Below are 17597 nucleotides of genomic sequence, written 5' to 3' on the forward strand. Positions count from 1 at the left end.
AGAGCTTTTTCCCTGAGATCAGGAACACGACAGGGATGCCCACTGTCACCGCTGTTGTTCAATATAGTGCTGGAAGTTCTAGCATCAGCAATCAGACAACAAAAGGAAATCAAAGGCATCAAAATTGGCAAAGATGAAGTCAAGCTTTCGCTTTTTGCAGATGACATGATATTATACATGGAAAATCCGATAGACTCCACCAAAAGTCTGCTAGAACTGATACATGAATTCAGCAAAGTTGCAGGATACAAAATCAATGTGCAGAAATCAGTTGCATTCTTATACACTAACAATGAAGCAACAGAAAGACAAATGAAAAACAAAAAATATTAAACAATTTTTAAAGATAGACATTTAAAAATGTTTTTAAAGATATAAAAAGAGTTGGTTCCAAAGGTGCTTGAATAATTTTAGCTTTTCTATTTGCCTTTGGAAGTCTTTACAGTTTCCACAAACTCACTGTTTGTATTATTTAATAAAATAAGGCTTACCATCTGAAACAGCCCAATAACTATTCCCCCTGCTTTCACGTTTGCTGCATTATATTCTCTACTTGTGAGGACTGAGGTACACCCAACTATAAGGTATGCTGGATCCCATCCCTCCCTTTCCTAAAACACTTCAATTTACATTGACAATAAAAAGGAATCCACTATGCTTGAATACTCTGGACTTTTCCTTTCTGTAAAATCTCAGCATAGGCCTTCTCTCTTTTATTCATCAGTCTCCTTTACAAGGTCTACCTTTAATACTTAAAAACTCTTTCTCACTTCGCAATGTCTATGTGCACTGACCATTTTGCCAGAAATGCTGTTTTCCCTGCTCAAATGTCTAATTCTGGAGCTTTCTTAATGTGTTGGTATAAATGTCTCCTCTTAAAGTGATCTTCTAAAACCACCACACCTAACATAGATCCCTCCCCTTTGATATCAGGCATCAGGTCTCTGTCTATAACCATGTATCTGTATTGCTTTGGGCAGTGCTTGGTACCTAGTAAATATTTTTCTAGATGTTTCATGAATGACTTATTCCAGTTGAAAAAACATTGATATGTTATCTGGTTGAGCAAGCTTTGCTAGCAGTTCATGGTTTTAGTTTTTAGCATTTTAGTTGATACTGATTCTTCAAAAACTATTTGGGTACTAAAGATATGTTGGAAAACTTTATTTTTCAGTGTATTTTTAAATTCTACTAAAGATGATTAGCATATTGAGGCTATATAGTGAGAAAGTATTATTATCCTCATTCAGATCACAGTGCCTCTGTACAGACTCCATATGGTTGACAAATAGTAATAGATATTTTAACAACAATAAGTTACAAATGCAACTTTAGATGAGTTCAAGCCCTGTATTGGGCTTTGCACTGACAGTGCAGAGACTGCATGGGATTCTCTATCTCCCTCTCTCTCTGCCCCTCCCCAATCATGCTGTCTGTCTCTGGCGAAACAAACTTAAAAAAATACAACTTTATAAGTAAAAATTGAAACTAAACATCATATAGTGTGCTATCTTATGAAAGTTAACTATTTTTATATACTGAGCCATTATGTCTTTGAAAAAAAGACATGTGATTAGATATTTTAAACACTGATCAGGGTTGTTTCCCTGAGTTCTAAGACAGGGAAGTACAAGGAAATAATGAATGCACACTTATTTATGTATTGAATGTATGCTATGAACATTTCCATTAGATTTTTAATAAAACTGATCTTAATAATTCCATGAATTCCGACTGAAAATTGATAATATTTAAAATTTTCATTTTAATTATTCTGATAAATATTTAAGACTCAAAATCCTAAAGCAGAGAACACAAAACAATCAGCTGTTATAAACATTATTTAGGAAGTGAGCCAAGAGCCAATATGCTGGCTGCTAAGTCTCTTAATGGCTGCTTTCATTTCCTGATTCCTCAGAGTATAAATAATTGGATGAAGGAGGGGGGTTATTATAGAATAAAATACAGAAAGAAATTTATCTACAGAGTAACTCTTGAATGGGAAAGCGTAGATGAAGATAGCAGGACCAAAGGAGAGAGTGACCACAGTGATGTGAGCAGACAGTGTGGACACTGCCTTAGAGGATGCACTGGAGGAGTGCTGCCAGATGGTGACCAGCATGACAATGTAGGATATGAGCAGGAGAATGAAGCAGATCAGGGACAGGAAGCCACTATTTGCAATCACCAAGAGCTCTAGGATATAGGTCTCAGTGCAGGCAAGCTTGATGACCAGGGGAAGGTCACAGAAAATGCTGTCCACAACATTGGGACCACAGAAGGGTAAACCTACAGTGAAAACCATCTGGCTTGTGGTATGTATGGACCCAATTGCCCATGAGAGCAGCAGAAACCCGATGAGCACCCTGTAATTCATGATGGTCTGATACTGCAAGGGCTTGCATATGGCAACATACCTGTCTATGGCCATAGCTATCAGAAGAGACATCTCTCCACCCCCAAAGAAGTGCGTAAAAAACATCTGGGCCATGCAGCCCCACAGAGAGATGGTCTTGCATTTTTAAGGATGTCTGCAATCACTTTGGGAGTTGTAGCAGAAGAAAGACATAAATCAAAAAATGATAAATTTGCCAGAAAGAAATACATGGGGGAGTGAAGATGCGTATCAACTATCACAGAGATCACAATGAGGAGGTTTCCTACTATGATGGCTACATAGACAAGGAAGAAGACTGCAAAAAAGAATATTTGAATTTCTCGAGAAGTGGAAAGTCCCAGCAAGATGAACTCAGACACACTTGATCTGTTGTTGGGGACATCCATTCATCCTTTCGTATGAGTTTATCAGAGGTTGCCTAGAAGAGGGAAAAACACACAGAATGTCATAGGGACTGACAAGTCCATAAACTTGATCTTTACTCACATACTGTTTCTTACCCAGGCAAACAACCCTTTTGGTACTATGACTACTTCTTTTGTATTTTACAGGAGATATTTCACTGGACCACATGGTATAGAAACTGGAGGGAATGGAGACAACTAAATAAAATGGGTATATTGGTTAGTAGGGGCATGGTCAGTTGGACATTTGAGAAAACCTCTCCTTCTTGTTCAGCTGCAGATCAGACTGTGTGAACTCATAAGGTACTAGAATAATAATAGAGAAGAGATTGGAAGGCATCAGCAGAAGTGATTTTTATCTCTTGCAGGAGGTGCATTTACTGACACATTTTCATGAAAATCTCAAAAGGCAGTAAAAATTCGCCATAAATATTGCTGAAATCACATGAAGTGCATTATGATTCTTGAAAAGAACTGATTATAGACCATGAGCATATTGTTGATAGAAGGTTGCATGTGGAGACAGTTATCTCATTAACTGAGATCAAACCCAATTACTGAGGAAAGATTAAGTTATTTAGACTAGACTCTCAAAACCACAGGTACTCATCTACATGTGCCGGACTCTTCAGTTCATGTGATCAGATGTAAAGTGTGTCCCATCTGTGCATTCTTCTCCAGTTGTTGCAAACATGAACAAAGATCTATTTTTATCTGATATTCTTTCTAGGTCATATGACTTCACAGATATAAGTATAAAGTAACTCCTAAATCACTATTAGTAAGACTAGTGAAGTTTACCATTGTAGTCTTGTTCCACTTTCCTCCATTAGTGAGGGGTAAAGAGTAAGGTGAATCATTTACCTTTGTGAGCATGACTTAACAAGACTTCAAAAGAGTCCTATCTTTGAGAAGAGTCCTATCTTGGGTTACTTAGCCTCCTTGGACCTATCCTTCCTCACAATTATTTCCCTTAAAATTCTTTCAATCTTTGACTTTGTCAGAGATGGAAGTGTCAGAGATACTATGTTGCTGACTTGGGTGGATTCAGGCAAATTAAATGAACTTTTAAAAAAGACACACAAATAAAGGGAATAGGTCAGTGCTCATTCTATGTAAATTCACCTGGTTAAGACCTTCCTTGTTTGGCTGATTTTAGCTCTCTTCTTCAAGTCTTATTTCAGGCATGTTCATCTTCAGTCTTTTCCTTGCTTTTATGAGAGCCTAGACCAAAGGCTAATGTAGATTATAAGAAAAAAAAATAGAATGTATGTGATTTGGGGATACATGTAATCTTGTAGTTACATAGTTCATATTTTTAAAAATGTATATCTAGATAACCATAATAAACACTTAATCATATGTTCGTTTCTATGCATGGTTACTATCACTAAGACACACAGTTCTTGTAAATGGCCATAATCATCCCATTATAACCCCAAACATAATCAGCCCATTATGTTTGACACTATCATTGAAAGTAACATAAAAACTTCCTTCTTTCACAAGGTAATAAAACAGGAAATGCACATCTTTGATAGTTCTCATTCACAGATGGGAATCTGTATTTCTTCTTTGTGCCTTGTACTCTTAACTGTAGGACAATTATTTCATCTGAACTATAGCCCCTAGACCTTCTGTATTTCCTTGAGGCACGCAATAGGTATACTTTGCAGGTGCACCTGGGTCTGGCAAAGACAGAGCCTAGAGAAGATGTTATCTCTAATTTTTTTCTGGCTTAATGAGTGTTTTCACTACTTGGCCATTTTCAGACTGTTACCATAGGAAAGTTGAATTTTCTCATAAGCTTTTCTAGCAATCCCTAACAAGTATAATGATGGCATCAATATTTTATGAGTGGTGACATTCTGTGATTTTCAAAGCCCTGAATCAGGCATTTTATCCTCACATTTCTATCATTTATCTCTCTTTTAAAATAATTGCATTTCTAAAAAACAAAAGCACTTTCTCTATATTTCTGCTATAATTTAAAGAATAAAATCATTCAACCTGGTAAGTATAACCAAACAATTTGAACATACCTAGGTTTCTTTAGTCTAAGAATAATTTATTGGCCTGGGCTGCCATTATAATCTAATTTCCAATAATCATGGGTTTAGTGTTTTCTGATTTTTGTTTTTTTTCCCAATTGTAACAAGATCATGTTTGTTCCAGATTAATTTTTTAAACCCACTGAGCCCTCCTCTCAGTTTCATTTTGGCACATATGTTTCACACTTATGGATACATTTAATGTTATTAATGAGAATAATGTGATCGATGTGGTATGTAGATAGAGTAGCATGTCAAGATTATGTAACCTACCGGTTTGCACTTGGACTTCAGAGGTAACATCAGTATGAAATGGATGCTTAATCTTCATCATCCAGAGACTTTATTTTCTTCTCTGGACTTCAAAAGACAGCAGTATATGAGTGTATCCCTTGGTAGGAGGCACAAAGGAGAGAACCCATTTAATTGTTTTAGATTCCTTAGGGGCCAGTGGTAAAAAAGTAATTGGGATTGTTGAAAAAGACTTTTGACATTGCAGAAAGGAGATACCATTTTTCATCTATAAAACTGATAATAATTTAAAGGCAATAATCCATACTAGGACCAGAGTTGAATTATGAGAATTCTATATGATGTTCATTCTTTTGTAGTAGTTTGTTTTCTCCAAAAAGCATTCATAAATGTGATATTTAGCAAAAATATAAATATTCTAGATTATTTAAATTCTACATTTTATTAAGGCCGAGATTTTCACATTTAAACTTGAATCTTTGTGGACTGTTGAGAAACAATGTGAAATTATTTTTTATCATTGAAATTAAATAATAATTCATTCCACTAAGAATTTGTTATGCTTTTTTTTAATTACCTTTCAAATTTGCTGATACATCAGGCTCTTTTTGGGGAGTACTTGTTTACTGTTTTATTTTCCTGGATAATTTTTGAAGAGTTACTACTTAACTCATTAATTTACAGTATAGTTAATGTATAGAAGGGCAAGTCTGTTGTCATTGCTTTATTCATTCAGAGTGTTCTTGGTTATTTTTATATATTTTTATTCTACATTAAATAGATGTATTTTCTAAAGTTAAAACAAGTTCCATTGACATTTTAATCTCGTGGTATGAAACTTCTAAGAAAGGTTTGAAAAAATGAACATAATTACAAAATTGAGTCTTCTATTCAGAAAGATTTTATGTCTCTTTAAATGTCTGCCTACTTTTATGATACAATATATTTTCTAATCTTCATTATCAATTTTTTGGGTAACACATTATTTGTTAAATGTAATTTTGCATATACTTACTATGATCTTTTTCTTTAACATAATTGGTTTTATTGCTATTGGTTCCATTTATTACATATTTATATGGCACATGGTATCATTGTGGAAATCTCTTTTGTCATTTTTTTCCCCTGTTCTTTGTCTTCTTTGTTTCAAGTTACTGGTAAAATAATATACAACATTAATAACATTTTTTTCTTCAGATACATTTCCTGTGCCTTAGTCCATTAACTGTTTAGATTAATGTTGAATAACAGTGATGATAACTGGCTATGGCAGAATTTGTTAGTTTCCTAAACATGACCCTTCCTTCTTTCTCTAAAACAAAAACTCATTTTCTAACTTTTTTTTTTTTACAGTTTATTTATTTTGAGAGAGAGAGAGAGAGAGCGAGAGAGAGAGCAAGCAGGAGTAGGTGAGGGGCAGAGAGAGAGGGATAGAGAGAATTCCTAGCAAGCACCATGCTTAACACAGAGCCCGACATGTGGCTTGGTCTCATGACTGGGAGATAATGACATGAGCTTTAATCAGAAGTCGATGGCTTAATTGTCTGACCACCCAGGTGCCCCATTGCTCATTCATGGTATGAGGCATCTATGCACTTCCATGGAGTCTCCAACCCTGTCCAGAACACTGCATCTCACTACCTTGAGCCATCCACTGTTCTTCATTTTCCTCACCAGTGACCAGTTTAATAATTGGTATAGACTGTGTAACAGACTGCTGAGTAGCCTTCTCCCATTCTTCTTTAGTAACAGATGTCTGATTCATTAAGTGGCATTGTGAAGCCTGCCATGTGATAAAAGTGGCAAATAACATGAAAGTAAACAGTATTTTCAGCTGGCTACTTGGTGAAAATTCTTTAGAGGGGCTGACTTCTGATAGAGTCACGCACTTTGCCTCTCCCCACCTCTATATTTTCTCGGGTCTAATTGGAATAGTGTTAGTTGTTATACTAACATAAAGTACTATAAATGTTTACAGTTCAATGCTGTCAGGTTAGCATTCTACATACATAAAACAGGAGTTTAACTACTTAGTAACATGAAGTGAACATGTCTAATGACATGAAGGCTGAGATGCTAACAGGAAATGTTCAGGGAAACCAAAGATGAACATCAACTGGAATCTACCACCAAATCTAATCTGGAGGGGCAAGAGAAGACACAGTCTTACCACAGCCCCAGGGTAATGACATGTATTCATTTTCTTCTTCTCCTTCAAACAATTTCCCAAAAACTAGAAGCTTCATCCAACCCAAATTTCTTATCTCCTAGTTGTATAAGTCCAAAATCCAACTTTTTTCTCTCTGGGATACAATGAAGTTGTTGGTAGGACAATATTTCTTACTGGAGGCTTTGAGGGAGGAAACTGTTCCCAGACTCATACTGGCTAAGGGCCAACTTTAGTTCTAGGTGTTTTTAGAATAACATCTCCATTTCCTTGCTGATTTTTAGTCAGGGGTTATTCTCACTTTCTAGACACTGCATGTATTCTTTGGTCATATCTTCTTCCTCTTCAAAGCCAGGAACAGTGGATGAAAGCCTTCTCAAGATTCATCCTTCCTGGATTCTTTTTTTCTTTCTCTGGATCCATGAAAAGTTCAATACTTTTAAATACTCAGGCAGTACATTGAAGCCACAAGATTACCCAGGATAATCTACCCATCTGAAGGTTTATAAACAATCATATTGTCAAATTTCTGTTTGCCATGTAAGGTAACATATTCACAGGTTCCATGATAAGGGTATGGACTTCTTTGGGAGACCATTATTTTGTGCATGATGCCTTATATACAAAAGTGAGAAATGTAGTGACCAATTTCACTAGGAGGGCTAGAGTCATGGAAGTGTTGCTGAGTTCCAGACTGAGCCAGAGAACTACTACAGATATTTGGGCTAAGACAGTGTGTGTGTGTGTGTGTGTGTGTGTGTGTGTGTGTGTGTGTATTCTTCGTTTTCTTTTCCTCCCACCCTGTATTAATCTAACAGTGATACCCATTTGTAACTATCTGAAGGTCAGGAAATGTTAGGGTGCTGGAAATGAAGTCTTCATGCATTAGGGCTTCCTATAGTAAGAGCAAATTTGTAGAAACGAAAAGAATGGATTGGATGGAATATGGGACTATAATGGCACACATCCATTTATTATTTAGTCTTTCTGGAGTACAAATGTGTAAGGAATTTTTACAGACATTTTGGGAGAAATTATTTAAAAATGAACATACATACATGGGGTTTTGGAGTCTCCGTTGATAGTGTGGCACTGTTACACATACACTGGACTAAGATGCTATAATTGTTTTACACTAGAAAATAAAAGCTCTAATTTAATTATAACATTGTAATCATGGCTGGTTAAAGGCAGACCAAAAATTTAGGTCAAGGACATGTGATGTGCACTTACTTAAAGAGAAGTTAAGTGAAATTTTCAATATTCCTAAGATAGGGCATAGGACAAACAACACTTTTTTCTTCCCAGATTAAGCCACTGTGACGAATCAAGTGTGAGGACAAAAACCATTATCATTTAGGATGGCAGGGTCTTGCCACATTTGTGAAATTTTGGAGAGTTTATCCAGGGCAAGGATGCTGAGGCATCTCCTTAAAAGTTAAAGTATTGCATCTTGTACCATCGCTGTGCCACTAAGAAGAAAGCATAATGTCTGGTAGTCTTCTCCAAGTTTTAGAGGCAGTGTATTCCAACTTGTATATAATATTTATTGATCGACATGAGGTTTCCAGTTTTGTAAACTTAGTTCAGGGGAGGCATCTTATCAGATCTAGAACAAAGTAAAAGTAGCCTTACCCCTAGGGCCATTTATCCAGGTTAATCATACAGTATTAAAGTTATCTCTCCTGAGAAATAAACCATTCATTAGTTTTTTTCCACATTCTAATAGGAGAGTCACAATGTAGTTTCACAGGATCATAGCATGTGTATGCCATGTGCAGCAGAGAACTATGCATGAGTTGGAAATTAGCCACTGACATTCTACTAAACCCCATAGGTATGGACCATCTGACCATGGAGGTTCAATTGACTATGGAGATGTAGGTGTCCATCATGCCCTGCATCATTTTATATTAAGACTGACTTTGAGCATCACGGTGTTTAGATTGTATCCTGGTGTCTTGAGATGGCATCCTCTAGGATGTAGTGTATACTCTTATTTAATGACATTAGATGTAATTTTGTTCCCAGTAAACAGAATCTGTAGGGTTAAGAACACGGATATTCTCTGTATGTCTTCAAACTCTATAAAACACTTGTAGAATTTATGCTTTCTTTTCCCACAGCTTCAGGCTCTCTAGTTCCAGAAGTTCTGGGATATGCTTTCACCAGTGATGCAGTAAGATTTCTATTAACCTCAAGCTTCACTGCGACTCAATCACTTTATGTTTTCCTTTCCCAGAGACATCATGACAATGAAAGGTGTCACTATCTTGTAAGTAATTTACCTTGGTCATCAGAAGAGGTAGTACTGCTGCACTACAATGGTTAAGTAGGGCCACAGTAGAATTGTTAAAATCTAAATTGAAATATGGAATTGAACTATTCTACTTCTCGGCTGAAAAAATGCACTGGATGGTATTACTTGCAGAGATGTCAGTGAAGAAGAAAACATTAGTGAACATGGAGCGATAGCTATACAAAATGAAACAGGAAGAGATTGAAAACAATTTCCATTCCATAAATGTCTCTACAAGGTAAATGACCATACACAGTGAAAGTAATAACAATACCTTGTTGAATGTGTTATCTCAGTAGATAACAGCAGACATAAATCTAAAACAGCACCAACACCAGAGTGGGGAGAAGGTAAATGGAAGGAAATGGAAGTTTCACTAATGTGATATTTGTATCACTAACTGTGGTCCATGAGTGTCACCCATGTATTGCAGTTGGACTGTGGTACATCACAATGGTCAGTATGTATTTGTGGTCCTAAAATTAACATTAAAGCCACAACAAATTTTTCTGTTCTTCCTGTTTGAGTTTTGGTAGTGTGTGAGTATCTAGGAATTTGTCCATTTCTTCATCTTGTCCAGTTTGTCAGCATATAATTTTTCATCATATTCTCTTTTGATTGTTTGAATTTTTGTGCTGTTGGTTGTGATCTCTCCTCATTTATTCATGATTTTATATGGGTCCTCTTTTTTGATAAGTCTGGCATGGTGTTTCTCAATTTTGTTTACTTTTTCAAAAACCAGTGTTTAGTTTCACTGATCTGTTCTGATTTTTTTTTCATCTTTATCGTTTGTTTCTGCTCTAAACTTTATTTTTTCCCGTCTTCTGATGGCTTTGGGATTTATTTGCTGCTCCTTTTCTAGTTCCTTTAGGTATAAGGTTAGGTTGTGCATTTGGGAACTTGCTTTCTTCTTGAGCTAGATATGATTTGAAGTGTATTTTTCTCTGTGACTGCCTTTGCTGCATCCCAAGGATTTAGAGTGTCATATTTTCATTTTCATTTACTTCCATGTATTTTTTAAATTTATTCTTTAATTTCCTGGTTAATACATTCATTCTTCAGTAGGATCTTCCTTAACCTCCATGTATTGAGGGCTTTGCAAATTTTTTCTTGTGGTGATGTCAAGTTTCTTAGCATTATGACTTGAAAATATGCCTGGTATGATGTCACTCATTTTGTACCCATTGAAGGCTGATTTGTGACCTAGTATGTGATCTCTCCTAGAGAATGTTCCATGTGTACTCAACAAGAATATGTATTTCTTGTTGCTATGTGTTGCTAAGTCCATCTGGTCCAGTGTGTTACTCAAAGCCATTGTTTCCTTGTTGATTTTCTGCTTAGATGGTATATCCATTGCTTCAAGTTGGTTATTAAAGTCTCCTACTACTATGGTATTATTATCAATAAATTTCTTTATGTTTGTGAATAATTTATTTATATATTTGGGTCCTCTAAGTTAGGGCCATAAATATTTACAATTGTTAGATCTTTGATGGATAGATCACTTAATTATGATATAATGCCCTTCTTCATCACTTGTTACAGTAGTTGTTTTAAAATCTAGGCTGTCTGATATGAGTATGGCTACTATGACCTTCTTTTGAAGTCCATTAGCATGATACATGGTTCTCTATCCCCTTACTTTCAACCTGCAGTTGTCTTAGTATAAAATGAGTCTCTTGTAGGCAGCATATAGATGGATCTTATTTTGTTTTGTTTTGTTTGTTTTTGTCCATTCTGATACCCTATTTCTTTTTTTGGAGCATTTAGACTATTTACATTCAGAGTGATTATTGAATTTAGTGCCATTGTGTTACCTATAGAGTTGGTACATCCGGTGGTATTCTCTGGTCTTTGTTGTCTTTCCTGCTTTGGTCTTTTTTTTTCTCCACTCAGAGAGTCCCCCTAAAATTTCTTGCAAGGCTGGTTTAGTTGTCATGAACTCCTTTGGTTTTTGTTTGTCTTGGAAAGTCTTTCTCTCTCCTTCTTCTGAATCATAGCCTCAGTGGTTAAAAGGATTCTTGGTGGCATACTTTCCAATTAAACAATTGAATATTTCCTGCCACTCCCTTCTGTCCTGCCACATTTCACTGAAGAGGTCTGATACTAACCTTATGTGTTTACCCTTCTCAGTTAAGGACCTTTTGTTCCCAACTACTTTCAGAATTCTCTTTTTATAATAAGTTTCACTATTATATGTCATGGTGTTCACCTGTTTTTGTTGATTTTGAAGGGAATTCTCTGTGCTTGTTTGACTTGGATGGCTTTTTCCTTCCCGAGATTAGGGAACTTCTCTGCTAGAACTTGTTTAATCATTCTGCCCCCTTTCCCTGCTCTTCTGGGACTCCTACGATATAGATATTATTTCACTTTATGGAATTGCTGGGTTCTCCAAGGCTGTCATTTTGATCTAATAGTTTTCTTTCCATCTTCTTATTTCCATGATTTTATCTTCTATATCACCTATTCTGAACTCAGATTCCTCATCCTTATTGTAATTATATCGTCAGTTTGCATCTCAGTTATAGCATTTTTAAATTCATCTTGACTAGTTCTTAGGTCTTTGGTTTCTGCAGGAAGGGTTTCTCTGGTATCTTCTATGATTTTTTCAAACCCACCTAGTAGTCTTCTGACTGTTATTCTAAATTCTTGTTCAGGTATATTGTTTGATGTTCTCTGATCTTTGTAGTCTTTCCTTCTTTGGTCTTTTTTTCCCTCCACCCATAGAGTCCCCCTAAAATTTCTTGCAGGGCTGGTTTAGTGGTCAGGATATACTTTTGAGAAAGTCCCTGGTTGTGATTTCTTCTTGACCTTTCTTTTAGGGAATATTCCTCCATCTTGTCGTTTTGACTAAGTTCCTTTCTTTTGAATGTTTTAAAAGCTTGTTATGTTTGCTGCACCTGATAGTACTGCTGATTAAAGAGGCTTAATACCCTGTCCAGGCCTGGCAGTCCAGGAAGTGTTTCTGGTGTATGATGTGTGTGCTCTGCTGTTGTGTTTTGGCTGTTCTTTCCCACCAGTTAGCCCTCTGCGATCTCCTCCTTGCTTGCTGTGGTGGAGTGTTTGGACCTGTAACTAGATGTTCTTCGATTTGTTTGTGAAGTAACCTTGGGGGAGAAAAGCCTGGAGGAAGCCTGATCCCATAAAAAAGAAAAGGAAGGGGAAAAAAAGAAAACCAAACAGAATAAAAAACTATAAAGCTGATTCCAAGGAAAAAGAAAGGGAAATAAATACAGAAGAAAAAGAAGGTAAAGGAAAAGAATAAAAAGGCCTGATACAAAAAAAGAAAGAAAGAAAGGAAAAGATAAAAAGAAATGACAAAAGCAAAAACAAAAACAAATCAGAAACTATGAACCTGATTCCAAAAGAAAAAATAACTAAGTGGAAAAAAAAGAAAAAGAAAAAGTGTTGCCTGTTGGTCCCCGGGGGATGGTGGCTTTGCTGGTCTGAAGAAGAGGCCAGCTGTATTGACTTGGAGTCAGTCTTTCTACAGTTTATAAGCAGTTGCCAGGCACCCAGTGGCAGGGTTCGGTGTAAGCAGGTCCCACGAACAGTGGGGGCCACTGTGTTGCTCTCTAAAGTCCCACTGTGTTGGTGTTGAAGGGAAAATGATGCTACCCCAATCTCTCAGTGAACCTGGGATCTCAAACCCTGGTATTCAGGCAGCCTTACAGAATTGCGAAGGCAGTCAGCATGCCCTGCACCACAACTATCCTCTGCCTTCTTATTGGTGCATGGATGGGATTCAAAACCCAAAGTCTTAAAGGACCCAGCACAAGGTGGACTGGCCCCTCTACTCCAGAAGAGCCCCTCACACTGCTGATGAAAGGCCTTTGGCTGGCACCTGCAGGGTCTTTTGTCCTTGAGGAGTCAATAAAGCTTGTTCCAAAGTACTCCAGGAAGGGGACTGTTCTTTCCCAGTGCATCCTGGAATTTGTTATAACAGGGTAGGCACTCCCGGCCAGCTCCCTCCTTTCCAGGAGCACACACCACAGCTCCACTCCAGAGAAAGTCACACACTTCGAAAATCTCAGAGTTTCAGCTCCACATGCTGTTTGCCAAAAAAAAAAAAAAAAAAAAAAAAGAACTGGGACACAGTGCTCCCAGTCTCGCTCCCAGTCTCTGGTCCAGAGAGGTTTTCCTCTTGTGCTAACTCAATGCTGCACTATCGCAACACCTCTACTTTTTTTTTCTATCTATGAAATAGGCTGCTCCCTTTCATGGCTCCACCGTTTTACATTCCCCAACTCCCATCCATGTACCTCACATGTGTCAAGCTGGCTCCTCCAATGGTGGAGATCTTTCTACCACTCTGCAGGTACATTTCCTGAGTATTCCAAGTAATCTGACCTCAACAGCTTTCTTTGAGGGACGTAGGAAGTCCAGAGCCCCCTACTTCCCCACTAACTTAAGTCCTCCCTCTGTCAGTAATCGGCTAAGAAATTGAATCCGTTATCAAAAATCTGTCAACAATAATAGTCCAGGTCCAGATGGCTTCCTAAGGGAATTCTACCAATGATTTAAAGAAGAGTTAATACCTATTCTTTTCAAACTGTTCAGAAATGGAAGAAAACAGAACTGGAGAACAGAAAACAGAAATGGAAGGAAAGCTTCAAAACTCATTCTGTGAAGCCAGCATTACCTTGATTCCAAAACCAGAAAAAGATCCCACTAAAAAGGTGAATTGTAGGCCAATATTCCTGATGAATCTGTATGCAAAAATTCTGAACAAGATACTAGCAAATTGAATTCAACAGCACATTAAAAGAATTATTCACCATAATCAAGTGGGATTTCATCTTGGGAAGCAGGGCTGGTTCATTATCTGCAAATCAATCAACATAATACACCACATTAATGAAAGGAAGGATAAGAACCATATGCTCCTTTCAAAAGATGCAGAAAAGCATTTGGCAAAATACAGCATTCTTTCTTGATAAAAACTCTTAAGAAAAGAAGGGGTAGAAGGAACATACCTTAACATCATAAAAGCCATATATGAAAGGCCAACAGCTCATATCATCCTCATGGGGAAAACAGAGAGCTTTCCCCGTAAGGTCTGGGACTTGCCTGGGATGTCTCCTCTCACCACTGTTGTTCAATATAGTATGGGAAGTCCTTGACTCAGCAATCAGACAGCACAAAGAAATAAAAGGCATGCAAATTGGCAAAAAGAAGTCAAACTTTCACTCTTTGCAGATGACATGGTACTCTACATGGAAAGCCCAAAAGCCTCCACCCAAAACTGCTAGAACTGATGTGTGAACTCATCAAAGTCTCAGTGTATAATATCAATGTACAGAAATTGATTGTGTCTCTATACACCAGTAATGAAGCAGAAGAAAGAGAAATCAAGGAATTTATCGCATTTACAACTGCACCAAAAACAATAAGATACCTAGGAATAAACCTACCCAAAGAGGTAAAAGATCAGTACACTGAAAATTACAGAAAGCTCATGAAGGAAATTGAAGAGGACACAAAGAAATGTTAAAACATTCCATGTTCATGGATCAGAAGAACAAACATTGTTAAAATGTTTATATTACTCAAAGCAATCTATGCATTCAATGCACTCCCTATCAAAATAACACCAGCATTCTTCACGGAGCTAGAGCAAAAAATCCTAAAATTTTGTGAAACTAGAAAAGATCCTGAATAGCCAAAGTCACGTTGAAAAAGAAAAGCAAAGCTTGAGGCATCACAATTGCAGACTTGAAGCTGTATTACAGAGCTGTAATAATCAAGACACTATGGTACTGCCACAAAAACAGACACATAGATTAATGAACCAGAATAAAGAACCCAGAAATGGGCCCACAAATATATGGCCAACTAATCTTTGACAAAGCAAGAAAGAGTATGCAATGCAAAAAAGACAGTAACTTCAGCAAACGGCACTGGGAAAACTGGACAGTGACATGAAGAAGAATGAAACTGGACCACTTTCTTACACCATACCCAAAAATTAATTCAAAATGGATGAAATACCTAAATGTGAGACCGGAAAGCATAAAAATCCTACAGGAGCAAACAGCAGCCTCTTTGATCTCGGCCACAGCAACTTCTTACTAGACATGTCTCCCAAGGCAAGGGAAACAAAAGCAAAAATGAACTATTGGGACCTCATCAAGATAAAAAGCTTCAGCACAACTAAGGAATTAAAAAAAAAAGAAACTAAAGGCACATGGTGGAATGGGAGAAGATAATTGCAAATATCATATTGGATAAAAGGTTAGAATCCAAAATCTATAAAGAACTTACCAAACTGAACACCAAAAAACCCAAATAATACAGTGAATAAATGGGCAGAAGACATTAATAGACATTTTTCTAAGGAAGATATCCAGATGGCTAACAGACACATGAAAAGATGCTCAAAATCACTCATCACCAGTGAAATACAAATCAAAACCACAATGAGATAACACCTCATACCTGTCAGAATACAACTCAGGAATCACTGATGTTGGCTAGGATACAGAGAAAGAGGAACACTTCTGCACTGTTGATGGGAATGCAAACTGGTGCAGCCAGCCACTGTGGAAACAGTATGGAGATACCTCAGAAAATTAAAAATAGGATTAACATATTAGCCAGTACTTCCACTGTTTGGTGTTTAAACAAAGAAAATTCAAAAAACTAATTTGAAAAGATTTATGTACTTCTAAATTTATTGCAGTATTATATATAATAGCCAACATATGGAAGCAACCAAAGTGTCTATCACTAGATGAATGGATAAGGAAGATATAGTATATACACACTGTAATATTATAGCCATAAAAAAGAATGGAGTCTTGCCATTTGCAACAGCATGGATGGACTTAGAAGGTGTCATGTTAAGTGAAATAAGTCAGACAGAGAAAGACAAACACCGTAAGATTTCACTCATGTGTAATCAACATGCACACACACACACACACACACACACACACACACACAAACCCAAATGAATAAAAAACAACAACAAAGAGCAGAATTAGAGATATAAATACAGAGAACAAACTGATGGCTGCCATAGGTGAGGCAGGTGGGGGGATGGGCAAAATAGGTGAAGGTGAGTGGGAGATACAGGCTTCCAGGTATGGAAAAAACAAGTCACAGGAATAAAAGAAACAGCATAAGAAATATAGTCAATGATATTATAATAGTTATTTATGGTGACAGATGGAGCTACAATTCTGGTGAGCATAGGAGCATACTGTATAAATTTGTCTAATCACTATGTTGTATACCTGAAACTAATGTAATATGTGTGTCAACTATATGCAAATTTAAAAATTCATATAAAAATAAAAAAAATTAAATATTTTTAAAAGGGAAACATAAAAATTTTTAAAAGACGTCAAAAGAGGTGGCCCCCAAGATGTTTGGATAATTTTAGGTTTTCTATTTTCCTTTGGAAATCTTTACAGTTTCCACAGACTCACTGTATTACTTAATAAATACAGGCTTACTATCTGAAGCAGACTACTAACTCTTCCTCTGCTCTCACTTTTGCTGCATTGTATTTTCTACTTAAGAGTACGGATGTATGGCAAACTATAATGTTTGCTGGATCCCATCCCTCCCTTTCTCAAAACACTTCATTGGCTTTACCTTGACGATAAAAAGGAATCCACTGTGCCTGAAAACTCTGGTCTCTTCCTTTCTATAATATCTCAGCATATGTCTTCTCTCATTTATTCATAAGTCTCCTTCACAAGGTCTACCTTTAAAACCTAAAACTCTTTGTCACATCACAATGTCTATTTACACTGGCCCTTTTACTGATGTACTCTTTCCCCTGCTCAGATGTCTAACTCTAGAGCTTGCTTAATGTGTTGGTATAAATGTCTCCTCTTAAAGTGATCTTCTGAAACCACCACACCTAACACAGATCCCCTCCCCTTTGATATTCTCTCCGGAACAGGCATCAGGTCTCTGTCTATAATCACGTATCTGTATTGCTTTGGGCAGTGCTTGGTACCTAGTAAATATTTTTCTAGATGTTTCATGAATGACTTATTCCAGCTGAAAAAAC

At 36.8% G+C, this 17597-nt stretch overlaps 1 protein-coding gene across 1 annotated transcript; it reads right to left on the bottom strand.

The window, feature by feature from the left end:
* Positions 1-1843: 1843 nt before the first annotated feature.
* On the bottom strand, positions 1844-17241 carry LOC102966951 (olfactory receptor 4K13-like). Its single transcript, XM_015539944.2, is given in 5 exon segments — positions 1844-2517; positions 2520-2816; positions 3928-4038; positions 5127-5244; positions 17174-17241. Coding segments are annotated over 2 exon segments (939 nt in total). The 5' UTR covers positions 2785-2816; positions 3928-4038; positions 5127-5244; positions 17174-17241.
* Between the last annotated feature and the right edge of the window lie 356 nt (positions 17242-17597).

This window comes from Panthera tigris, chromosome B3 (assembly GCF_018350195.1).
Source record: "Panthera tigris isolate Pti1 chromosome B3, P.tigris_Pti1_mat1.1, whole genome shotgun sequence".
NCBI classification, from domain to species: domain Eukaryota; kingdom Metazoa; phylum Chordata; class Mammalia; order Carnivora; family Felidae; genus Panthera; species Panthera tigris.